This window comes from Simochromis diagramma, unplaced genomic scaffold, assembly GCF_900408965.1.
Source record: "Simochromis diagramma unplaced genomic scaffold, fSimDia1.1 OVJJ01000596.1, whole genome shotgun sequence".
Classification (NCBI taxonomy): domain Eukaryota; kingdom Metazoa; phylum Chordata; class Actinopteri; order Cichliformes; family Cichlidae; genus Simochromis; species Simochromis diagramma.
In genome coordinates, this window is record NW_024387245.1 from 5,512,380 (window position 1) to 5,539,674 (window position 27,295).

General features: G+C 41.3%; 1 protein-coding gene across 2 annotated transcripts; it reads right to left on the reverse strand.

The window, feature by feature from the left end:
* Positions 1–1,685: 1,685 nt before the first annotated feature.
* On the reverse strand, positions 1,686–22,713 carry usp20 (ubiquitin specific peptidase 20). Of its 2 annotated transcripts, XM_040000201.1 has the most exons (26): positions 22,355–22,712; positions 22,139–22,234; positions 21,918–22,025; positions 21,712–21,765; positions 21,353–21,415; positions 21,128–21,268; positions 20,888–20,990; positions 20,608–20,677; positions 20,323–20,436; positions 20,137–20,215; positions 18,759–19,275; positions 18,474–18,623; positions 17,803–17,915; positions 17,378–17,550; positions 12,975–13,069; positions 12,853–12,886; positions 12,715–12,760; positions 12,389–12,569; positions 12,131–12,257; positions 11,877–12,046; positions 11,621–11,702; positions 10,589–10,697; positions 10,401–10,503; positions 10,256–10,324; positions 10,005–10,173; positions 1,686–7,332 (listed from the first exon to the last, which is right to left on the reverse strand). In XM_040000201.1, exons 3-25 carry the CDS (start codon positions 21,993–21,995, stop codon positions 10,016–10,018), a joined length of 2,829 nt encoding a protein of 942 aa, XP_039856135.1. In that variant the 5' UTR covers positions 21,996–22,025; positions 22,139–22,234; positions 22,355–22,712; the 3' UTR covers positions 1,686–7,332; positions 10,005–10,015. The 2 variants fall into 2 exon arrangements, with proteins under 2 accessions (XP_039856135.1, XP_039856136.1); XM_040000202.1 differs by having other exon boundaries at positions 1,686–7,296; positions 22,139–22,713.
* Positions 22,714–27,295: the final 4,582 nt, after the last annotated feature.

Genomic DNA, 27,295 nt, shown 5'->3' on the forward strand with positions numbered 1-27,295 from the left:
ATTTGAAATCCATCACTGGTTCATCCCTTAAAAAGCATGGAAACTTCACTGCTCATCATTCAATGCATTTTTGCATAAACCTCTGTTTAGCAAACATAAATCTTTACAAAGCAAAAGATTTGGAAAATTCGCTTCCTTATAGTAAGAACGTCTCACTGTATGACAGCTAGGATGGATGGATGGACGATAAGAAGGTTGATGCCACTCCAAGCTTGATCTGTTTAGGTTAGCTTAGCATTAATACTTAAAGCAGCAGAAAGAGCCGTGCTTTGTCAATGAGCAAATTAGGTTTTAATGTCCATTTTTGTACAAATTTAAAATGTAGATAATGTGATTATTAGAGGGCATGTGCTGGTAGGGAGGGAACGCACTCATGCAAGCACATCCAAACATTTAACATGTGATGTACCTTTAACAGAACCATGAAAACGACTTCCTCATTTGACTGTCCTTCTGAATAAGGAAGTTGAAAATTAGAGCAGAACCGGCCTCCTCATTTGACCTTAAGTGCAGCTTCAAAATTTTTATAATGTATTTTTTCTGTTATAAAGAGGCCTCTTTAAGCCAAAACAACCCTGATCGAATCACTGTAGTCATTGTCTAAGATCTTGTAAATCGCAGTCTGAGCAACACGAGACACACCTATCAGGCATAACATTATGATCACCTACCTAATTTTGTGTTAGCCCCTCTTCTGCCACAAACCTTTGAGGTTTGGACTCCACTAGACCCCTGAAGGTGTGCTGTGATATCTGGCACCAAGATGTTAGCAACAGTCTTATAAGTTGGTGAGGGGGTTGGTCTGGGGTTGTGCTGTACCAATGTACCTGCACATGTGATGTGACAATAAAAGTGATTTGATTTGATTTGATTTGGTCCTTGTTGGTCACCTAAAAGGTGCCATGATGAAGAGATAATGAGTGTTATTCACTTCACCTGTCATTGGTCATAATGTTATGCCTTATCGGTGTAGCCTGCTTCACAGTAATGCAAAAGTCTTGAACCACCCTCATTTCTTTATATTTTGCCTCAAGGAGCCAGACATGGGGGGGGGGGGGGGACAACGACACTGGCTGCTTTTTCACTCATTTTCACTCCAGTCCTTGTGTGTGACCATTTTTACAGATTTAGAGTTTTTTTTTTCTTTTGTTTCTTTATTAAGCCATATAACACTAGCCTATGAATTCTTCAAGCATAAAAAGGCACCTAACAAACCAGCACTGTGTCTACATGTGACAGACCATTTCCGAAGAACCAACAAAGTCAATATTAAAGAGCCATTAGACAAAACCTTGGCATGGTATCTAAGCAGGGTGTGTTCTTAACTGAACAGGTGGACGACAAAAGTGGCAGGCCTAAAACCTATCTACACCACATGAACATAGTGAAATAGAAAAAAAAATCTGGAGAACTATTGCTCAAGACCACTTGAAAAAATTACATGACAGTCTGGCTCCTTGTTAGCGAAATATAAAGAAATGAGGGGACTTTTGCACAGCTCTGTAATAATGCTGCGTCAGTTTTTTGAGGCTGATAGGAACACCCGATGTCCTGGAATCAGGCCACTGGTGTTCCTCTTGAACAATTCTCAGTGAGGTTTCAAATATTTACCAAAAAGCAGCTGTAAGCAACCGTCAGTACCTTCTTGCATCACACACACACCAAAGAAAATTGGCATTTTCAAATGTAATACGAGGGAATTTTAATCATCAAACTAGTCATAAGTTATTACATCAGTTATACAGATATTAAGACATCTCATTGAATTTAGGCCAACCACTTAGGTCCCACGTTATCAAAGCAACACTACTGGCATGAGCACACGAGCCACACATTAGAGGATACAGAGAAAACAAAAGTCAATGAGAACCCGTTGTGTGTTTGAACATTTCCGATTAACTGTCCACATTTTTGAGTGAAGTGAAAACTCTGCACGTGTAGCTACGCACTGTAACACAAACAAACAAACTCACAGATGAGGATAATTAAGTAATCACCATTCACGATTTCTCTACACTGCAAAGAAAGTCTGAACAAAAATAAAACAAAAAAAAACGCTCCAGTCTTCAGGTCAGCTGTTCAGACTGTCAGCATGTCAAGCACATCTTTGATGATAGAGCTGAGATTGCACTAAGATTTGTCTTTTATTTCATTGCACTTACCCCCCCCCCCCAAAAAAAATGTATCTAAACATAATACACATATCGCCAATAACACCTCTCGTGGATACAACATGGAAATGTGCTAAAAGAAAACACATTAGAAAACAATGAACAAATCAGTGGTGTAAACAAAACAATGGAAAAAAGTAATTCTGCCTATCATGTGTTAGGACGCGCCTTTCAAAGGTTCCTGTTGTTTTCCATATAAAGCTGGAGAACAAAGGAATGATTACCTCCTGAGTTCTCATCGCTTTCCTTAATATCTCTGCATGAATGAGAGCTTTCTTGATTGAGCTTCCAAACAAATAAAGCTGTTAGAGTTAATAGTACACTGCTAGACATACATGGCTAATGTAAAGGTGGATGAATGTTGGGAAATTTCCCACCTTAACAAACAGTGTTTAGGGGATTGAAGGCACTGTATTCAAAAGTAGGATGACTATAGTGCAGATAGAGTTACCCCAGCTATTATTAAGGGAAAAAGCACACATCAAACACTTAATTTTTGATCGGTATTTGTCAAAGTTTTGTTTTATTCTGCTAAGATGACTCGAACACATTAAAGGGAAACCCTATTTCTACTTTCTTGTTAGAGAGTAAAAATGTCCAAGGACTTTTTAAATATAAAAAATGTTAAATAATTGATGAATCTGTGTCTATCTGAACTACTGTTGCCTATTTCCGCAATCAAGTTTCACATTGGATGGGTGTATTGCTGACTATACAAGCACAGTGCCAAATGTGAAGTTGTTTTGGATAAGGGGCGCCTCACTTAGCTGCAAGGCAAGAATGCCACGGGAACCAAAAGGTTAAAGTAGATATGTCACAGAATGAGATATTAGAAATCTGGAAAATTTAGAGCTGAGCATGCACAGTAGTGAGTCCACTCAATAGCCATGGCAAGCCAAGACACCCTTCAGAGGAAGCTCATTTCCACTGCTTGTATCCACAATCTCGTTCTTTCGGTCTTCACGCCCAGCTCTAACCATAGGTGAGGACAGAAATGTAGCATGACTAGTAAATCTACAGCTTCACCTTTACACTCATTTCTTTCTTCACCACAACAGACCGGTACAGCACCTGCATCTCTTCAGACAATATGCTAGTCCCATTCTCTAGATCTAAAGATACTTGAACTCCCCTACTTAGGGGAGAAACTACTTTCCAAAGTGGAAAGAGACCTGCACCCTTTTTCGGTTGGGAACTGTGGCCTCAAACTTGGAAGTGCCAATTGTCATCCCAGCTCCAAATCGTCCTAGCGCAATGTATGGAGCTTGAAAACAAAGTGTCTGGACTTCTTTAAGTTTCCTTGAAGACTTTTCACCTCTCATCCAAGAAGCTTCTTCAGTTCTAAGAGCAAATGGTGGAGAGTTCCAGATTTTAAGCCCTATTGGGAGTGTCCCCAAGAGGGTCGTGGACCCCCTGTTGATCCTCTGCCCCACACCTTTGAAAGCGGGTGTGAGGCACAATCAGTCAATGTTTCAGGTGAACCCATTGTGAGACTAAGCCCCACCCTATCAGGTGATTTACTGAGGTCAAATGGCTCAGGATGTGAGTGGTCGTTAAGGCGTCTGGGAAGGGTTCTCAAAACTGGATTATAGATGGCAGACAGTTGGTGTCTTAAGCCACCGCCTCTGTTCAAAGATGGTCGTTCACAGTGGACATAGATGCGTCCTTCGCTCCTCTTTCAAACTATCTGTCTTCTCTGTCCGAAATGTGAACATTGGCATCTTCAAAAAAGAGACCTGTGTCCTTTAAATGCAGATGAATAGCTGAGTCTTGTCTTGTCGAGGTGGCTCTTCTACTCTTCACTCTTCACCAATTGCTCTTAGAACTAGAGAAGCTTCTCGGATGAGAGGTGAGATGTTTTTAAGGAAACTTAAAGAAGTCCAGACGGTTTTCTTTCCAAGCTCCTTTAACTACAATAATTTGGATGAACTGAGAACCATCCTAGCGGAAGGTCACCACCTAATGAAGTCAGAAGGACCATATGATCTACCAAGCGATAGAAGTGATCTGGGCCCACCCAGCCAGAAACAATCTACCACTTCTGTACCTGAACTCTGGTGGAGCCCTGGTTGACCATTAATTCTCCACCCCCCCAAAAAAACAAACAAACATTAACTTTGATTTTATTGGAAACCTAGATATATAACTACATGTACAGAGGTGAGCCAGTTTTGGCTTTATGGTTGAATTCACTGTCAATTTGTTCTGTGAATGATCGGGGTGAATGATCATACTCTATTATTGAGACCCATCTGTTATGCCTCAAATTATAGCCAAAAATGATTCCTTGATACAAATGTGAAGAAATTCAGACGATTACTCCCAAATATGTGTGCGTGAACTCGTCATCAGGGAAAAATAGTAATTTCACTTAGAGGAATTTTTTATTTTTTTAAAAAAAGCAAATGACACAGAACGGGGAACACTCTGGAACAAACACCACTTTGCACCTTCATCTTACATAAAAGATTAAATAAGCCTTCACTATTATTTTCAGTCATTTGGCCCTGAAAATTTCGTTATCAAAGTACTTCTAGCTACTTTTAAACCGGCATCAGCTGAGTTGCAACATTTACCCACAGTCTACTTCTGGAGGTTTTTCACTGCCAGTCTAATACATATAATTTCTCCCTTAATGATTACTGATAAAATAGAGATTTAAAAGCAATGTATATGCACTGACACTTTATGAAAAACACCTATGGAGAATTCATGTCATGTAAATTGACAAAAAAAAAGAAGAAGCATGTAATAGCTCATTAACACCATTTCTAAACCTGATTATTATTAACTGACAGTAGACTAGACTAATATAATGTAATGTAGTCTAATATATTAAAGGGAAAGAATTAGCTTATTAAAATAATGCCAAGCATTAACTACTTAAAATGTGGGGGCAACGTTTGGCAAGGGTTAGGGTTCCATTATTTATTTATTTTTTAAAAAGAACAAAAAAGGCAAGCGTGTGGTTTATCTGAAATGAGAAAGAGGATGACTAAGTTTACTTAGCTAAGCTTCTTACAGATTTGTTATCGAATTATCTCTCTTGCATTTCTGCAACATGAATTGCACACTTCAGGAAAATATCTAACATTTTATACTTATGCTAAATTTTTACAAGGTTTTTTTTTATTTTTTTTTATTTACCACCTTCAGATTGGAGTCCAAACATTGCACAGTAGTATAAAACAAAATAATAATAATAAAAAAAGTATACATGCACCGAATCAGTATAAGGAGTAACCTTATTGGTGCGACATGTTTCTTTTCTTCTTCTTCTTTTTTTTTTTTTTTGCATATGTGATATCTGTTTGTGAAGCTGTTGTGTTATTTCTGCTAAATTTTTAGAAGATGGTGGGAAAAAGCACTTTGTACTTAATACTGCCCTTTAAACAAATACTGCATAATGGTCTATTGTAATAACAGGCATCTCAAAGTTAATTTACACTTAGAAATCAAAAGCTTCTGTCTCTTCTCTTCATAAAAACCAGCTCTGATGTTTTGTTGCACAAGATTCTCTTTATTAATCCTCTCTCACGCTCAACTTTCTGTCTATGCCCCATGAAAATTCCCATTTCCAAATTTCCATTTGTTAATATTCATAAACTCCTAAGTATTGATAGCTGCTTGCGTAAACTAAACAGAAGCGAGTCAACACTTCGATCATTTTGAGCACACAAAAAGATAACGGGTTGTCTGTTTGGGGTATAAAAAAAAAAAAAAAAAAACTCAACCTGTCAGTGAAATGTCCTCACTTGAGCAAAGAAGAACAAAAAAACCCAACTTTTTTTCATGCATTTATACCCAAAGTCTTTTGGAACATGCATTTTTGTAGTCTGTAAACCCTTTTAAACAAATTCAAACCTAAAAAGACCCACAGTCCTGAGTGCTTTTAAAGAGGACATATTATATACCACTTTAACATGTTGATGCAGGCTTTACATGTCCCCGAAATGTTTAAGGTTCAGCTTATACCCCCAGTTTTCAACAGACTCTTTCAGTGTCTGTAGCTTTAAATTAAAAGTGCTGCTGGTGCCCAATCTCCTTTTCAGGAAGTGGTCTGTAAGACACACACGGGAGCAGCCGAAAGCACCACCCAGTGAGAGCAGTACAGCACAGTGTGGCACATAGACGTGAATGAGAGACTCTGATGTTTCTATCATTCTCAGTGTGATCATTTTACATGCAACACAAAGCAATCACAAACAACCACTGATTTGAGCTCATGATTATGAACCATGGATCAATTCAAAAACTGAAACTTTAGCAATGCAGAGCAGTAGCTTTAAAAACTGGCTCATAACTGGCGACAGGTTACAAGCCAGGTTGTAGTTTGTGTCTTCATATTTCACACTCATTTCATTGTCTGTAAACAAAAACTGAAGATTATGTAAATGAGGTCAGCTGTAGTGGGATTTTAAACGTGCTGAAATGCAGTACAGGGTGCGATGAGGAGAGATGCAAAGAGATGTAAAGGACCGAGCTGAGCTTGGACTAAAGCAGTAAAGGTGACATGAAAACACAGAAATGTACACCAGGGCAGGTCTGTGGTATTCAGGTGCATCTATTCACCAGTGGGGCCTGTATGTAACTACATGCAATATCTCTAGGGATGCTCTTTTGCCATCTTTTGTGGAAAAACAAAGTAGATATGCATAATATGTCCCCTTTAAAGATCAAAGTGTCCGACTGTGATTTATCTGACATCCCTCTCGTCATGGCTGTACCTGCTGATATGTAACTAAATATCAAAAAGCACTGTTAATGTCTCTGGGTTTGCTTCCAGGGAAGAAGAGAAGTCCTCAAAAGCAACACACTGTAATTCTATTCTCCGCAGCATTTTGTCTTGTAATACTTGCAGCCATCTGCCCGTTTAGCATTATACAACACCATGTCACTACAGCGGCCACTGAGACACCACAGCTACCAAAAACAGCTCCAGGGATGTGACAACATCTTATTTGTACACCTCAACATTAAGGATCAAAGTTATCCAACAAATAAACCGTGTTGTTTTTAGGTACCGTTTTCTCTTGCTGCAACATGGCTTCAGAATAACATGCTGCTACATTTACAAAGTGCTCAAGATGGGGCTTCTTCACCGTGGTGCAAATTCCTCAGCTTCCTGTGAGGACAAGAGTGGAAAAAGGGCTCAGAAGACCTGGGGATGATAAAAGTTGAGAAACAGTTTGAGAATGAGCAGACCTTTAGTGAGGCATTATCTCCAACTCTATATTTTGGATTTATACAGTGGGGCAAAAAAGTATTTAGTCAGCCACCGATTGTGCAAGTTCCCCCACCTAAAATGATGACAGAGGTCAGTAATTTGCACCAGAGGTACACTTCAACTGTGAGAGACAGAATGTGAAAAAAAAAATCCATGAATCCACATGGTAGGATTTGTAAAGAATTTATTGGTAAATCAGGGTGGAAAATAAGTATTTGGTCAATAACAAAAATACAACTCAATACTTTGTAACATAACCTTTGTTGGCAATAACAGAGGTCAAACGTTTACTATAGGTCTTTACCAGGTTTGCACACACAGTAGCTGGTATTTTGGCCCATTCCTCCATGCAGATCTTCTCGAGAGCAGTGATGTTTTGGGGCTGTCGCCGAGCAACACGGACTTTCAACTCCGGCCACAGATTTTCTATGGGGTTGAGGTCTGGAGACTGGCTAGGCCACTCCAGGACTTTCAAATGCTTCTTACGGAGCCACTCCTTTGTTGCCCGGGCGGTGTGTTTTGGATCATTGTCATGTTGGAAGACCCAGCCTCGTTTCATCTTCAAAGTTCTCACTGATGGAAGGAGGTTTTGGCTCAAAATCTCACGATACATGGCCCCATTCATTCTGTCCTTAACACGGATCAGTCGTCCTGTCCCCTTGGCAGAAAAACAGCCCCATAGCATGATGTTTCCACCCCCATGCTTCACAGTAGGTATGGTGTTCTTGGGATGCAACTCAGTATTCTTCTTCCTCCAAACACGACGAGTTGAGTTTATACCAAAAAGTTCTACTTTGGTTTCATCTGACCACATGACATTCTCCCAATCCTCTGCTGTATCATCCATGTGCTCTCTGGCAAACTTCAGACGGGCCTGGACATGCACTGGCTTCAGCAGCGGAACACGTCTGGCACTGCGGGATTTGATTCCCTGCCGTTGTAGTGTGTTACTGATGGTGACCTTTGTTACTTTGGTCCCAGCTCTCTGCAGGTCATTCACCAGGTCCCCCCGTGTGGTTCTGGGATCTTTGCTCACCGTTCTCATGATCATTTTGACCCCACGGGATGAGATCTTGCGTGGAGCCCCAGATCGAGGGAGATTATCAGTGGTCTTGTATGTCTTCCATTTTCTGATGATTGCTCCCACAGTTGATTTTTTCACACCAAGCTGCTTGCCTATTGTAGATTCACTCTTCCCAGTCTGGTGCAGGTCTACAATACTTTTCCTGGTGTCCTTCGAAAGCTCTTTGGTCTTGGCCATGGCGGAGTTTGGAGTCTGACTGTTTGAGGCTGTGGACAGGTGTCTTTTATACAGATGATGAGTTCAAACAGGTGCCATTCATACAGGTAACGAGTGGGGGACAGAAAAGCTTCTTACAGAAGACGTTACAGGTCTGTGAGAGCCAGAGATTTTCCTTGTTTGAGGTGACCAAATACTTATTTTCCACCCTAATTTACGAATAAATTCTTTACAAATCCTACCATGTGAATTCATGGATTTTTTTTTCACATTCTGTCTCTCACAGTTGAAGTGTACCTCTGGTGCAAATTACTGACCTCTGTCATCATTTTAAGTGGGGGAACTTGCACAATCGGTGGCTGACTAAATACTTTTTTGCCCCACTGTATATTTTCCAAAAAAAATTCCAGACATTTATTGAATCCTGCAAACATACATGGAAATACAGAGTTTGTACAGTTCTAACAAGTTCAGCAACAGAGCTTCAGCTTTGTTCTCTTCTCTGTCAAGATGATCCCACACTGCTTCAATAATGTTGAGGTCTGGGCTCTGAGGAGGCATTTTATTGCGATTTTTGAATCACTTATTGCTAAAAAATGAAGCTGTTACCAATCAGACACTTTCTAGATGGTATATCATGGTGAATCAATATCTGACAATACTTATTATATTTGTTCCATCACAAATCCCACAAACCAAGGCAGCAACTCCCCCGGTGTTTTACAGATGGCTGTAGACACTCACTGTTGGACCTCTTCTGACCTCCACCATACATGTTGATAATAAGTTTTAAATGTGGATCCCCTGCTCTGTGATCAGAATTCACACCAAAAATACAGAATCTGAATTCCTTTGTTTATAAGACCTGTTGCCACTGATTTTCACTCCAGCTTCTGTGTAATTACACACACCTCAGTCACTTCAGATAACAGGAGATGAAGTCCAGATGCAACTTTTAGGTCCATTTTTCACGTTTTTGAGGCCTGCCAGGTCGTCTTTATCCAGGTTCCTTAATTTTTTAAGGACACACTGCACACCATGCGGAGATGTGCCAAATTTAAAGCTAATAGCTCTGTGTTGTGTAACTGTCTTATGTTTGGATTTGGGGTGTTTTTTATAGATTCAACTCAAGGAAATGGGAACAAATAATCTTCGTGACAGGCTCCTAATAACAAAGTGCCTAAAGATACAATTTAAAATTGGTTCTTAAAAATAAACAACAAATTTCCTCTGAAAACGGTCAGGTACGAGGACTGGACTCAAAATGAGGCCAGAGAACTATTGCTAAAGATCACTTTTTAAAAATTCAAAAACATCAGTCTCAAAAGTTTTGCACAGTAATGAAACAAAGTGTAAAGATTCCAACCTCTCTTTATCTCAAAGTGCTCTCGTCTCTGCCTCAATCTTCCTCTCTCCGTGAAGGGTGTCGGGGTCAGCCGGGGCCACCGTCTGTCTCACTGCAATCTCAGGGCCTCCGCCATAAATTCCCAACAAGTACTGCCAAGTCTCCTCTGAGATCTGACCATAGTCTGCACCTGTGGTGAAAAAACACGCAATGTCTAAAAACAGTATATTGATTTTCTACCTTTATGTCCTTTTCAACCTCCTCAGACTTACCTTGCTTTAGCTGTATATGTCCTCCTTTCATAACACCGATTTTACTGTTGTCGATGGGACCGGGTGGCTCTGGGAAAAGGAAAGTATAAAAGTATTTGGTAAAGAGAGAAAGATGGGAACTCGAATGCGCTGCTACTCATCGTACCATTGTCTTTGCCCTTCACAAAGCTCTCCCACTCTCTGAACCACTGCATGCTGATACACAGGATCACTGTTGGAGCCTCCTCAGCTTGAAACTCTTTGTTCAGCTACACACAAGAGAAAAAAAAAAGTTCATTCAACACAAAGACACTTTAGCACAAAGGTAAACTTTTGCATAACACACACGTTTACCTTGATGAAGGTGTCAATTTCTGTTTTTCTGCGTTTAGCTAGAGCTTCAATCTCCACCTGACAGATTGCACACATGTAGAGGTGGTTGACTGCTGGGCCACCTCCGAAGCTGAAAGCAGAAAAAAAACCGTAACAGAGAGATTAAAACACGATTTGATAAGCAAGTATAAGGCCTTTTTGTTGGTCTTTACATCAATGCTGAGATGCACGTCATCTTTAAATGGGTGCTGCTGCCTAATATAATCAAAGTGGTCAACAATGTTGCTACATGACATAACCATTCAGCTCTTATGCCGAGTGACGGTTTTGGCCATTGGTTTCTTTTTTAATACAGACAAAAGTACTGAGTGACACCTCTTCAACCTTTTTCAGGTATAAAAATCAAGCACCTAACCACGCAGCTTGACTTTACACACGTTGGTGAAAGAGTGGGTCATTCTAAAGCGCTCAATGAATTCAAGTGTGGTGCTGTAATACAATGCCATCGTTGGAACAAGTCAGTTTGCAACATTTCCTTCCTCCTAGCTCAACCTCCTTGTTCTAAATGCTATTACTGCAAAGCAGAAGTGCTTGGCACCAAAGCAACTCAGCCACAAAGTGACTGTCACTTTTGTGTGTCTGATTTCATGAGTGCTGGTCGAGATCTGTGTAAATAGTTTTGTAAATCAGACAACTTGTTCTGTTTCACTGTATATACTGAACACTACAGGAGTGAGAAGCCTTTATCATTAAAACCTCTTTTCTCTTGTTTACTGGATAGGGGTTTAGGTAAGCAAATTGTCTTTTGTTTGACTCTTAATTTGGTCAGGGAAGATTAGGGACCTTTGGAGATCTTTCGTTTGTTTCATTGCCATAGCTCACTGCTGAAGTCAATAAACAGCTGCATAGCATTTGCAATTGCTCTGTGTTTTGGCTCTTTCTTGGGTGGAGTTGGAGTGGGGAATCACATTTCTTGTTACGCCCAGGTTATCCCAGGCCAAGGTCGTAACATAGTCATACTGAGGTTTGTTTGGCAGCATGGAGCACGTTTACCTGTTGTAAAGGTATTCCCACACGTTCTGGGGAACAATCACAACCAGATCATCTATGTAGTGGTATTTATTAGGAGGGATCCCTGCACAGAGATGAAACACGTGAAGGTTAATAAAGACAGTACAGGCATGTTTTTCTAATCAAGACACGTCAGTGGACGACTTAATAAAAATATTTATACCAAGCTGCAGGCTGAGCCATGAAAGTAAAGCAAGCAATTCTGATTTTAAAGAAGAGACTTATTAACCACACATACCGCCATGTTGACAAAGAAACGTGTGGTTGCTGATGGGGCCTGGCTCAGCGAAGGTGTTGAACTTGTTGAGCCATTCTCTGGAGATGTAAAACTGCAGCAGGCTGGGCTCCTTCATATTGGCCAGAGCCACCACCTTCTGCCTCTCTCTCACAGCCTCCTCGCTACTTTTCCTGCACGAGTACAATAGAAATAAATCACTTAACACATCTTGGACGAATTAGCGTAGAGTCTATGTAAATGACGCCTTTGCTCACCTATAGAACAACACATAAGCCTCTGCGTTCTGCACCACCGTCTCATGGACTTCGGTAACATACTGGTCATCAAACTCATACCACTGGCCGTTGATTACATTCTGACAGTAAGCTATGTAGTGCCCACCTGCACCCATAAAAAGCATGAGAAAACATATTAGAGACAGATGCTAATCAGATATGTGTTTTGCTCACTCTGTGAGAAATACTGCCCACGGGGGAAATAATATATCAACAGGAAACTTTGTGGTCTCATACTTCCTGCAGTGCCATGGTGGCAAATGACTGACAGCAAATCGTAAGTGGTAACTTGCGATGGACTCTCTTTAGCCAGGAAAGGTCGCATGTCGAGGCCCTCGAGCGGGAAGGACACGTGGCTGCTTATCTTGAACGAATACATGACCTCGTGCCGAAAACGTTTCAGGTGAATGCACAGAATCTATGCAGCAAATACAGGACAAAACAAGGAAATTAAAGATGGCATTATGCAGCAGATTGCAAATGAAACCGATGTGTTATCTACTGAAAGAAAGTGCTGAGCTAAAAAAAAAAAATGTAAAAAGAAAAAGAAAAGAAAACCGCACCTCTGGAAGTCTAAGCACTTTGCAGTATTTGACACCATTTCTCAACCTGTAGAAAAGAAAACACTGTGTGAATAAATGCATACAAGTACTCTCCTTTTAAATCAAGGATATATATTTCAAGCATTTAATTTGACGCACTTTTTACATCTCTCACAGCTGTACATGTTATCCCCTGGGAAAAAACAAAGAAAATGAATGGAAATTGAAATTCTGACATATAAACTATGCTAGTATTGGAGCATTATTAGAGCACCAATTACCTTTGAGTTCATCTGCAGCAAAAAAAGCAGCAAGGCAGTCCTCTAGTGTTACCATGGGCCCCCAAAACCAACTGGGGATACATGAGACTACAAACCTGCACAACACAAACACAAATACTCATAACAAAAAAAAAACAAAGCAAGCTGGAGAAATATTAGCTTTAAAAGGCAACTCTAAACTTCAGCGCAGTTGATCACATAGTGAAAATGTTTCCTCCTCACACGGCCTTTTTCAATTAGTCATTTTTAATCATTCTTACTAATAAGCCTGAATATTCTTTAAGCTTGATTCTCAGACAAAACAAAGTGAGTTAGAGGATGGACTGATGTGAAAGTTAGAACATCTGGAAAACTGCAATTCCTTGAAATGGCCGTTTGGGGCTGGCTCCAAAAGCGAGTCAAAATTATATTTATTGTATTAAGAATTAAGGTTATTGGGGGCGTGACTTAATAACTGGAAATCTTAAGGTTACAGATGTCCGCTATAATCACTAGAGTCTTTGCAAAGACTCCACCAGAGCTAATTAAAGCTAACTGAAGTCACTCGCCCTTTCTGAGGCGACTTTGGGTTAATTTGATAAGAATTACCTGCCAATAACTAAAAAAATGGAGTAACAATTCATCCAAAAGCACTCATATAAATAATTATAAATCATTCAAGTGTTTTCCATTGTAACAACCAAATTTCCATTGGAGAATAGCTTCAAATCATAATGTAATTTTGTTGCTTTTATTTTGAAGGCGGATGTTTGTTTTTTAAGTAGTTTTTAAAAATGACTTTGACTTCTAAGAATTTATTTACTGAAGTTGGAGGTAAAGTTGTATGCTTAGTTTGTGTAGAGCAGATTAGTGTGATTCACCACTGAATCACCACGATGAAAAGATCAATACAAGATGAAACACGTAGAGAAATACAAGAACTTGACTGTTTTAGAGAGTGAAAGTTTTAAACATCCACGTATGGGGTGGTCAAGACCAGCTTTGTGAGTTCCCACAAAAACAACTGAAAAACAGTAAAAATATTCTCAGTAAGAATATTTTTACTTTTTGGGCCGGACTAACACACCCTGATAAAACAGCATTTGAAAATGTGCAAACTGTTAACAGGAAGGAACGAGGACATTTCGGGGAAATCTAAAGCTTCGGCTGAAAACAAAGCAGACAATTTTAACTTTTTCTCCTTGCCACCGGATGAGAAATGTGATATCTGCAACACAGCCCGATATAAGTCTATGTACACGTGAAACAAGAGAGTTTGACATCATGGAGGAGCTGGAGTGATTCGTCCATGACGGTAACTGCATGCTTGGAGAGGCTGGAGCTGAAACGGGACAAACTGGCAGGTGTTACAACGAATGGCTGTCTAAATCTGAAGAAAGAAAGTGACTGAAATGAACACAGAACTGAAATTGATGTTTTTGCACTGAATTATACACCAGGAAGTGTTGTGTAAGTCATTGCTAAAAATGAACCATGTTGCAAGAGCAAAAGCACCGAATCATTAGTATTTCACATCATCATCACTGCTGGATCTTTATCGCTCTCTCATAGAGGAGAGATTTCCGTGTATCAGAAGACGCTGTTTGGCTCTACCTTCATATGTCAATAAATATGCTTAGTGACTAAGTTTAACAAATCCCCTCTCAGTGATGATCACCTGTCTGCTGTCCTTCATATTTCTACCTGCAGCGCTCCACAACAGTCCCGGTTTCTCATGGGGAAAAAGCTGACCCCTGTGTTAGCTGATAACAGCATTGTCAAAACACGGCCACTTCTGTTTCCATAATATCAAGATTGCAACAGCCGTGAAGGTAAAAGTCAAAGCTTTGAAACAAGACTTCATAAACTAGTCTGTGCCGTCACAGCAGAGTAGTAATGTGAACATGAATTTTTGAGCTATGATGACGCAAACAAAGCGTAGGAGTATGACCTTATAGGTCAGATCTTATCTGCACTCCTTCCTGAGGGAGATATCCGGCTCTTTAGTCTCCGGATGCTCTGCCTGTATAGTGCCAACATACGTGCACAGGTAGTTTGATGGTGCAATGGATTTATCAGATTTTTGGAAAAATACACTTACCAATGAGACCGAACCAAAAGAGTACCGTAATTGTCGGGCTATAAGCCGCTACTTTTTGCACAAGCTTTGAACCCTGCCGCTTTTAGTCAGGTGCGGCTTTTCTATGGATTGTCGATGATTTTTGTGAAATCGTAAGACGATTTTTTTTGTTTGTTCCGCTGTTGTACGGCACTACGTTGCCTGGCGGAAGGGCATGTGATCAGACACACAGTATCGGGGTTCAAGAGTGGTATGTTGGTCACATGTCCGTCCGCCAGGCAACGTAGTGCCGTGCGAAGTAGCGCGAAAAACAAAATTCAAAGTAGCGCTACGCGTTCAGTGGGAGGCGTGGATGACGAGCGGCGATAAACTTGCGAAAAGCAAGTTATGCCCAACTCCACCGGTGGATTCTGACAGCGTGGAAAAGTGTGAAAACATCCACGATCACCAACGGATTTCGAAGGGACTGGACTGCTGCATGATGGAGAGGAGGACACCGCCACGGCCCTTCAGAGGGTGTTCGACTCTGACACTGACAACGAGGATTTCTTTGGTTTTGAAAGTGACAACGAAGGAGAGAAGCGGAGAATGGATGACGAAGCCACCCTGAGCCTGTTCGTTTCCAACACTGGAGAAGAGGACTTTGGTGGTTTTTTGCGCAGGAAGAAGAGAAAGATGGTGGTGAGTGACTGACTTTTCTTCTTGTTAAAGCCGTGTCACTGCACCTGAGCCTAAAAGGTAGTCCGAATCTATTTTTCTGGTGTGCTGTAGGTTATTGTTATGTACTACATTTGTTACTCATTTATGAAGCACAGTACATGTTTCGTACTTGTAATTACCGGTACTTGTACATATACCTAAAAAGTTATGCAAATATGTACCCATAACTTGTTTTTCAAAATATTAATAAAAGTGATGCATCTCCAAACAGCCATCTCTTTCCTGACAATTCCCTTTGTGCATATTCTCTTACATATGATAAGTCAACATTGAAACACCTGCGGCTTTTAGTCAGGTGCGGCTAATGTATGTACAAAACAGGATTTTCCCCTGATTTTAGCTTGTGCGGCTAATATTCAGGGTGCGCTTTGTAGTCCGGGAAATACGGTAATGTTTTAAGCCAAAAAACAAAAACAGTAATGAGTTCAAAGATGCTCTAAGTCAGCAGAATTTTTTAAAAAGAGAATAAATCTGGGTTAAACAATAAAAGCCCTCTTCCACCATTGCTTGAGTGTTATTATGAAACCAAAGGAGTAGCTTTTAAAGGGAACCCTGGCTATTAACACATGTTTGCGCTAAAATATGCACTGTGCTTCCAATAACATATATGTGGTATTAAAATATGCCAAATGTTTTCCTTTTAGGCACATTTTATACAAAACCGATTTACCAGTAGGCCGCCATTGTTATTTACTTCTCAGTGCACTCTGGGTCCCTGTCAGGGATGCATAATTTGGCACAACACCTTTGCCATTGGCAAGCAGTAGCCGCATAGACACCAGTAGTTTTCCCTCACTTTCACATCCTCGTGTGACGGATTGTTTTCATCTTCATCTAAACTAAGTACTGGTTGACTATTTTCATCCTCTCTCAGATTGCTCTGGTTCAAACTGGAAAGGTTGAACAGAACCCATTTCCAGGGCACTGCTAACTGTGAACTCGATGCGGTGCAACCGTGTGACGTCACTATCCAGAGTATTTTTGCTGAAAAGTGTAAGTGTAGTGCATTTCAGAGCCACCTTAAGTTTACCAAATCTCTCCAACCAATGAGTAACTGAGTGACTCCAGATGGCCTCTCTACATGTCCTACACACAAACTTTATCTGTTTATCAGCGCATTTTCAGAAAAAAATGTGATAAATCATTGAAGGAAGTTATCTATGAGGCATCACCTGCAATACACTTCCTCTAACTAGCAAAGTGATTGCTAGTTAGAGGAAATAAACTATTCATTTTTTAGATCTATTTAGTTTATAGATCTGGCATAGCACATGCGTTCATCTTCATCATTGAACACACAGACACGTGTTGCAGCACCTACTGAAAAGACTAGCTAAATAAGAAGCTTTTGTAGTTTTATGATTCGTTTTCAGGAAATACACAAAAACGTTGAAAAAACCGACAGGCCAAGCAAGTTTCTACTCGCTGTTAATTCTGTAAAAATGTTACCTTGCAGGCATGTAGAAAGCTTATCTAACTACATCTGAAGATACAGGAAACTGAAGTCAGAAACATACCAGATTAAAAGTATATCGGTAACATCAGCAATCAAAATTATGCACAACTAAGGGTCAAACATGCAAACGTCATCTCAGCCTTTTTCAATTATATTTCATTCACTGACCGCCGTATGGAGTCCATGATGTAGGAGATCCACCCCTGCGAGCCGTAAGTGTCAGGGCACACACCAGTCTTCACCGGCAGGTTCTGATGGATGGATGAATGGAGCTTTGCTAGGTCTTCTTTACCAGGAATAGGGAGGGATAAGTCCTGGAAGGTTTCCACTGTAGTTGAGACCTGTACCAAATTCAGAGAACCAGTTTACACAGCATACCTCTAGCAGTAAAAGAGCAATTATGAATGTGTTTTAATCACTCTAATTACACAAAAAAGTCTGTATAATACTGAAATGAAATAATTGCACAAGTCACTTCATTTCATTTAAACCTGCTTTGATAGGAAATGTAATATAATTTAACAAATAAACATATTTTATCAAGCATATACTCTACCTCCCCCTTGTGTTCAAATATGTGAAGTGCATCTTACCCTGTCACAGGTCAAACACTGGACTAGACTGAGGATCGAACCATCAAAGATGTCAGAGATCACACTGCGATAGTGAGACTGTTTTTTCTTCCTGGCACTGAGCATCAGCTGAGCTGGAAGACACATGATGGGAGGGAGGGCTGGCTTCAGAGGACAAAGGCAGAGAGCATCTCAAAGAGTGCCACCTTAACTAACATCTTTGTAACAGTGTATACTCAAACTGAAAATGACTTTCAGATACTATTCATCAGCTACACATACCTTTTAATGCCTGCCACTAATTCATTCATCCTTCACTTGTCCAGTTTTCTCATTTTTTAAAGGCCACACTGCACACCATGATGAGACATCCCAAGTTTTCAGCTAATATCTCGAACCTTGGTGGTGCCAAAGTACTACTTTATGCCTATCAAACTGTGTTATCATTGACATTTTAAATTCAGCCAAAGAAATGGGAATAAATTATGTGTTTTTTTCAACCGACTGACGGTTTGAATGATACACGAGTCACGTGAGCCTCCACAGTCACCTGACCTAAACCTTGGAGTGAAAATGAGTGTAAAAGCAGCCAACATGTTTTACCGAGGCAAATGTTTCTCAACCTGGGGACTCCATAACAAGTCTGTTAAAATTGTGAAGCATCTTGAGCAGTCTATGAGAAATTTTCTCACCTTTTTTGAAGGAGTATGCAGGTCCTGAAGAGCGGAGAGGGCTGGACCGGGGGGGACTGGAGGACAGTTTGGGATGCAGCTCTTGAAGGGTGCGCACAGGACTGCAGGGAGTGGACTGGGGCTGGGTCATCGATGCTTCATTGTCTGGCTCTAGAAAATATCACAGTGGAAACACAAACCTAATGATAACGGATGATATTCTACAATACATAACTGAATAATCCAATATATAAATATATAGATATATAAATATATAAAATCACTATGTTCCTGCTGGTCTTGTACCTGAGCTGTTGTTGCTCGGGACTTGACTTTGCCCTGTGTTAGACGTCTGATGGTTTTCCTGACTTTGGACCTCTGTGTTTGGGGCTGCAGGCTCCTCTTCATCCTCCGCCCTCCTTTCTGGAGACCCTTCCTCAACTGCTGTGTCCACATCAGCATCTTCATCCATCTCTTGTGAGCCTCCACGGAGCGGGGAGCCGGGTAACCTCCTTTCTTTAAGCCTCTCCTTCTCAGAGATCACTGCACCACTACTGACGTCCCCCATTCCACCTGCCGGTGACCGTATCCCATCACACTCATCCTGGATGAGCAGCTCGCTGTCACCCACCCCTCCTCCCTCCCCTCGGTCACTACTGGAGCCAGAGTCACAGGAGAGGAACTCATCCTCAGAGGGGGAGCGGTCTCCGTCTCTTCTGTCCTCCCCATCGCTCCCGTCGCAGCCCATGCTACACTCCGACAGAGGCTCCTTCAGCTCTTCGTGTAGCTGGTCCATCAGACAGCGCAGGAACTCCTGAGTGTCCTGGACAACACAGAAACCTTATATTAACTGCATGGATAGGGCCGCATTCACAGAGAACATTTGTAAATGGACAATAGATAAACACAAATATTGCAAGCAAAAAGACAGAAACATTGGAGTAACAAGAAATCGGTTTGCACACATTAGCAAGATACCATGTGCTGATCACAGCCACTGCGTAAACAGACAAATCAAACATTAACTAAGCCACTGAGAAAATATGGAAAAAATAACAAGAAACTGGATTGGAGATAACTCGATACTGTGTGACTGTCTGCATTTTCTCTTTAAATAGGATCAGACAAACTAAAATACTAAGTCTGACTTGAAGTTTATCCTTAGTGCCATGAAACATAACTGAGTAAAAACGAAGCCTTCGGTCTTTTCAGTATTCAAATATGAAGGATACAGAACAACAGAAGTAAAGCCTGTGTTATTCCAAGGAGCAGTTATCTTTCAGATCAAGGAGCCTCTCAGAAGGGAAAGGGAAATTCAATTCCTGTCTTTATGTTAAAAGAAAAAAAATCCATTTCCTATTACTTTGTCTAGTTCCCCCTCCAGACAAATGGCATTTGACAGAAGGCTTGTAGTCGATAAAGGAAAACAGGAATTAACACTAATGTGGATTTCTCTTTGTCAAAGGCCAATCAACCATGTTTGTGTACTTGCTTTAACTGCCACAAGGGGGAGACAAACTGCAGATTTAAAACTGAGTCAAAAATAATGGACTGCACTTTAAAATACACAACCGCGTAATCTTGTGAAAAGCATTTTTTGTAAATCCAAGGGTTTAATGATATCAAATCCAATAAAAGGACAGCGTCAAGATGCTGTTGAAGCATGCCGGGCGGACAGCCCTACCTGCTGAGCGTAACCACGAAACATGGGGTTCACCAGTTTGATGCCATGGGACAGGCTGGTAGGGACAACATAGCTGGGCCTGAGAGGAGAGCAGTAATAAGAGACATGCAATTATGTTTTCATTTTAATGACTAAACACTAGTTTGTTGTCCAGTTTACATACAATCACTGTGATGCTTTAATTACCGTTTTTTATGCCAGAGTTCTGAGATGAGTTTCTGGTAGCTCTTACACAAAGCAGGCTTCTTGTCAGTCCTTACCAATCCACCGCAGTCCAGAAAAAACTGAGTGAGAGGAGGGCTAATGAGGGGGCAGAGGGACAGCTGAGGTTAAAGCACCTCTAACATTAGTAGTAGATGTAAAACAAAAGAGAAGCTTTATTGTTTGACTGAAACATGTCCAATGATTACCCTGATTAAAGCCAAAACAAACATTAAAGTTGTTCTACATTTTAGGAGGAAAAGCACGCACCAGTTGGACAGGGCTTGAAGAGCTGCGTTCATGTAGCAGGAATTTCCAATGTTTTTCATTCCTGTCAACCCTACAAACAAAGATCCAAAAAAAGATCACCAATCATGAAACATGTTATCCTCTCAGAAAGCGTTCAAACTAAACATCTTAGACATAAAGACTGCTGTACAAGTCAGAGAGAAAAGAAAAACCTTCAAGGCCTGAATAAAAAGAAACCAGGGCAGCTTTGACCACCAGTCTAGAAATGTTTGAAGCTGATCAAGCATGCATGCATATATACCTCTGGGTTTAAGCTCATCCTCTTCTGACTCTGAGCCTTCTTCTTCGGCCACAGCAATCGGTACTGCTTTGAGTGGGTGACCAACTGTCTGGGGAGAGGTTTCCTAGGAAGAGAATAAACAAATATTATAAGCATCCCGTGTGTGTTTGTGTGTGTGTGTATTTCTTGTTCTTATGTTAAAATGTAAATTCCACTAGTAAGACACTTAACATAAAAACATGAGCTGGGTTGAACTCATACCTGCTCTGTAGCTTTACAGAGGTGTGCTGCAGCAGCTACGGGCACCAGGGCCGGCCTGTGCTCCAGAAACACCTCTCGCTCACACACATAACACCAGATCCTGAACGTTGTCAGGTTCACGGTAAGGTTGTGCTTCTTAGCCTAAAAAGGAAGCACACAATCTGCTTATAGACTACTAATTAAAAAAAGGGGCTTGCAAATAAATTTTGTATGAAAGGGCCGTACCTGTGCATGCAGGGTGCTGTGATCAGAGTAGGACTCTCCGCACCCGACATACGGGCAGTCATTCTGCAAATCAGACACAATGTAAGATAGGATCTCATTCCTTTTTGCTTCTCTGTTCAGAATCCAAAAATCAATCAACACCCTTTATTGCTTTCCTGAACTGAAGAGGAACTGCATTTTTAAGCACATTTATACTCCACGCTAACATTAATTATTCAGCATTCACCTGGCCCTCCAGTCTCTGATGATATATGCTAAGTGCAGTGTTGGCTTAGAAGTTAAGCCACCTTTTAGCTTTATAGCTAACTATTTCAGATAATAACGTAAGGTATTTAACAGGATCTAAGTTCTAACCTTACCTGCAGACAGGCCCACAGGTTTGGACCACCAGCTCCACATGACTGACAAGTTCCCTACAGGCAATATTAACACAACATAGTAAAGAAGAAGTTTATATGCATGGATATTACATGAGCACAACACAGCTCAAGTGCTTATTTCAGTCGCCATCCACAACAGGGTATATTTTACATCTGACAGCAGCTTCACTGTATGAAAACCGCACCTTAGACTTCTGCAGAAGGTCCTCCTTTGTCACCTCGCCTATTGAATCGAGGTGGGGGCAAACGTCTTGTTCAGCCATAGTTACCAACTATCTTCTTCTGGTGGACGTCTGCAAACGTGACAGGCCATTAATAGCAATAAAGTCTTCAGAAAGGGGCTGCTGTAAGCTAACGCTAGCTCCATCACCTCAACACCAAACACACAGACAGACATCGCACTCACCTCGTCTCTGGCTGATAGCTCAAAAGCAGATGCAGCAGCAGCTGTAGTCTGTCATTACCGCGAAGACAACAAGCCCCTAAACAGAAGCTGTCAACCCTGCAAAGGTAAAGGCCTTCTGTTTACCCACCAAAGCTCACGAAACATCTCCTGGCCCGCAGCGACGTGCTTTACAAAGGGCTCACAAACAGGAGCGGCTACCGCGACCCGAAAGCTTACTTTTCATGTCCGTGCAAACAGCTCGTGCTGAATGCGAGCAGGTGACAGTATGCTAGCAAGACACCGAGGAGGTGACGCGATATCCCGGCAAACCATCCCCAAACAACCTCCCCCCCGCCCCACCTCCATCTGCAGAGAGGCCCGGCACGGCACGCACGACCACTGGGGACGACGTCAGGCTGAAGGAGGAGACGTCAGCCCCGGCCACCGTTAGGTCAGCACATGCAAATTCAGTTCCGCTGATGAAAATGAAGGCTCTCTTCTTTTTTAATAATAGATCTGTGTCCTGATTAACATTTGATTCATAACTATTTTATTTGTATATATAGATACATACAGATTCATAAACCGCAAAGTGCGCTCCGATTTCGTAAATGTCCCTGTTTACGGAAGTGACATAATACTGTATGTATGTCAGAGGTACGTAAGTTAAATGGGTCCCTCGAGTCCATCGGTTGACCGTTTACAGTGCCGTGAAAAAATGTGTGTCTCCTTCCCCATTTGTCTTTTCTTGTTTAGTTTAGTTTTTCTTGTTTGATTGTTTGGTTTTGTTTGTTCTGTTTTGTTCTTTTGTTTTTTGTACGGGGCTCATATTTGTCACATTTTCTTTTCACAATTTCAGACAATTTAAATGAAGCTAGAGTAATGTTTGGCCTCTGGCATTCAAAGATTTCTTTACACAGATTATGAGTGGAGATAGGTTCAGGCACTAAGTAATATATGAAGATATATACAATATTTTTTGTATAGATACAAAAAAATAAACAAATAAGTAGATTAAAATAACATACATGAAATTCACCTAGGACCTGCACAAAATATAATTTTACAGGTTTACCATATTTGACCCAATTATCCCACAGTTTTAATCAAAATCATTTTTCTAAGAGAAAGAAAGTAGTCCTTTCCATAGTATAAATGTCACGTGAGTGCTTTTTTGTATGCAGCTGTCAGGACACCAAATATATATTCATCAGGGCATCTAAGCCGAAATTATCGAGCAAATGTTAATGTTATGCAGTGAGATCCCAAAATAAATATAAAATGCAGTACTTAAATGATGTTTTAAAAGTGAGTCTGGGGAAGGGGACAGCAGTCCCAACAACAGTGTCACGGTTTGGCAGAAGTAGGACCCAAATGCAGGACTTTCTGAATGTAGACAGTGTGTTTATTTACAGCAAAGAATACCAACAAAAGTGCTAATAATTCACAGTGTGTGAGTTCTCTGTGCGACAGTTCCTCAATTCCCATGCAGTGATTTTCCTCCGTGGTTCACGGTAAATGTTCCTCTATCCTCTGAGTCTATGTACATAGGTGCCCAGCTCCCTCCACACGTTTCCGCAATCCTCCTGGAAACAAGAGACACTTCAGTTAGTACATCTTCACCTTATGAGCAGAAGAACTATGTTCATAGTACAACAATCCTGCGCCTAGCACTGCTCTGCTACTCTCTTAAGTAGTGCTTCCTTGACAAGGCTGATTAGTAACAGGTGAATGTGATTACTCAAGGTGTGGCTGGCTCTAAGGCGGGAAGACTCTCAAGGCCTGGTGTGACAGCAAAACCCGAACACCACAGCACACACATGGAAATGATCATTTACTGTGAGGTGAGGTGTGGTTGGGGTGTGGACAGTAGTTGTGCTTTTGTAACGTTGAGGTATGGACAGCTACAGGCTTTGAGCCTCAGTCCTGCCCACATTTTATTCTGTAAAAACTAAATTTTCACTGCTTTTATGACCTTTTCAGTGGGGAGAACATAGCTAGGATTTAATGATTTAACAAATCTTTTCCATCATTTGTCCTCCACAATGCTAAATGGCTGGGAGTCCTCATTCACCATGCTAACCAGGTCTTCATCTATTTGAGATTGTTCTCCTGAGGAAAGACATCAAAAACAAAGCACAAATATAAATATCACACACGTAACTTATTACAGTTGTATAATATTGTTATATCATTTAGTAATATTACAGCATGCTATATTATCATGGCATTTGATGGCTCACCTGGTCTTGCTCCACAATCGGTGTTCCCCCTATTCTCATGCAAAGCTCTGTAGTGCCTAAGCATGGATGAGGTGTTGTTGTTATATCCCAGCTCCCTGGCACATAGCAAACACTTCACCTTGTACAAAAATAAAGCCGCTTAACATAAATTGTATTGCACCATCAGTATTATGAAAATACATCTTCTGTAGAAATTTACATACCTTGTTGGAAGGAATAAAATCAAAATGTTCCCACACAGGGGAAGACATCCTCCTCTTCTTAGCTGGCTCCATTCTCTCCTGACTTTCTCTCCTCACTCTCATAAACCTCCAAACTGTCTCCAAACTCTCACTAACCGCAACTCTCCATCAAACACCTACATTTTGAATGAAGTCTGAGGGGTTTATATCGCTGTCATATCTCGCGGCAAAGTTCGAACCACTTCCTGAACCAGTCACATGGTACAGCCGGGCAGCGAGGCTTCGGACGTCATCATTTTCAGCTCCTCCCATAAATGAAGCAAGCCTTGATACGCGCATCGCGGAAACGCCCCCTCAATTACTCGACACAAGCTTTGAAGCCTCGATACAGAACGTCACATCACTAACACACACACCCTGACATGTACACAGGGAAACGAGGGACCAGGCGCAGACAATACCAAACAAACAACAATAGACAATCCTGAGAATCTGATAGACCGTTTTTTGGTACACCCAATACTGCTACAAAAACTTCAAAGGAGAAGACACTTCTTGGGTCTGTGAGAGTGGGGGCGGAAGAAGACCATTTTGAGACAGATTTTATGGCAACGGACCTTGGAACGGTACCAACGATGAATAGAATAACCAGCATTGCAACTAATGGACCATCAATGCTGGTAGGAAAGAAGCTGCAGAACTGCATTTGTGGCTGGTCAAAACTAACAACTGACATGGGCCAACTACGGCATGACATGGCTAATGACCTCAGGCAGATTAACAACACTGCACTCCCAGTGAAACTGAAGCTCTGGTGCTTACAGTTTGGGTTGTTACCCAGACTACTGTGGCCACTGATGATGTACAGGGTCTCGCTTAATCATGCCAATCGAATGGAGAGGCTAGTGAGCACCTACATGAGGAAGTGGCTTGGACTTCTGAAATGTCTAGGCAGTGTTGGACTCTACAGCGACAGGATACTGTCATTGCCTATCCCTAACCTAGCAGAGGAGTTCAAATGTGCAAAGGTGAGGCTGGAGATATCACTCACAGACTCCTGGGACTGAGAGGCGCTGCTCCCACCCTAGCAACGGGGAGGAAGTGAACCCCAGCCACGGCTGTGCTACAGGCCAAATCTGCTCTTCTCTATCGTTGGCAACGTCCAGCAGGGCAGAGGAGGGTTGGTCTTGGAGCAGTAACACCTTTCTGGCAACAGGCATCTGTAACCGAATGTTGAAATATGATGGTGGAGGAGGTGCGTCGACAGGAGGATGCAGCTAGAAATGCCAGAGCTATCTCCCACCGACCACTCACTAATCACACATTTTCTTAAAAGCTTGGACTTTCCTGAGCTGGCAGACACCCACAGAGAGATCTTGGATGCGCCATTTTCCAAAAAAGAGATTAGCGCTGCAATTTTCTCTCTACAGTCAGGGAAGTCCCCTGGCCCAGACGGCTTTTTGGTAGAATTTTTAAAATCATTTGCCCCACAGCTCGTACCTCTACTCCACTCAGTTCTACCTGAAGCATTCACACAGGGCAAACTGCCAACCTCCTGGTACGATGCTTCCATAACTTTAATTGCAAAACAGGGGAAAGATCCAACTGAGTGTGCGTCATACAGGCCAATTTCGCTTTTGAACATCGACTTTAAGATCCTAGCTAAAGCGCTGGCCCGCAGGTTGGAAAGGGTCCTGCCAGCAGTCATACCTGAAGATCAGTCTGGCTTTGTTAAAGGTGCCACCCCTTTTCAACATCCGACGCCTTCTTAATATCCTGCACACGCCGTCCAAGGACACTCCAGAATGTGTTCTTTCCCTTGATGCGGAAAAAGCATTTGACCGTGTAGAATGGAACTATCTATTTGCTGTGCTGGAAAGATTTGGGTTTGGTCCCAACTTCATCTCATGGATCAAGTACCTATACTTGTCCCCTGTTGCGTCTGTTTGCACTAATAGCCAGAAATTAAAACCATTCCAACTTAAACAAGGCACACGTCAGGGTTGCCCCCTTAGCCCGTTGTTATTTGATCTAGCTATTGAACCCTTAGCAATGCTTTTTCGAAGCAGTAAACTTGTCCAGGGTATACAAAGAGGTCAAACTGAACACAAAGGCTCTCTCTATGCTGACGATTTATTGCTTTCTATTTCAAATCCAAATACTTCCCTACCTTCTATATTGTCACTACTCATGCATTTCAGTCAAGTCTCTGGTTATAAATTAAATCTGTCCAAGAGCGAACTTTGTCTATTAAATGAAGAAGCGTTTCCAATAGATTTGTCAGGTTTCCCCTTTAAAGTGTTCAAAGAGCAGTTCACCTACCTGGGTATTACAATTACAAGAAAGTATAAACAACTTCTCAAAGCCAACTTTTTTACACTATTGAAGAATGTCAAACAAAGCCTTCAACAGTGGTCACCCCTGAACACAACTCTGGTCGGACGAATGAATTCAATTAAAATGAATATCCTTCCTAAATTCTTATACTTATTTCAATCTTTACCGGTCTTCATCCCCAAGTCTTTCTTTACAACTCTAGATTCTATAATCTCCTCTTATATTTGGAAGGCTAAACGACCTCGAGTAGCTAAGGTGCATTTACAGAAACCTAAGACTGAAGGGGGTCTGGCACTCCCTAACTTCCGCTTTTACTATTGGGCTGCCAATATTCGGTCCCTGACCTACTGGTTACAGTCTGGGGAAGGTGTGGGCGCAGTTCAGGAGACATTTCAATTTTAATAATTTTTCACTTC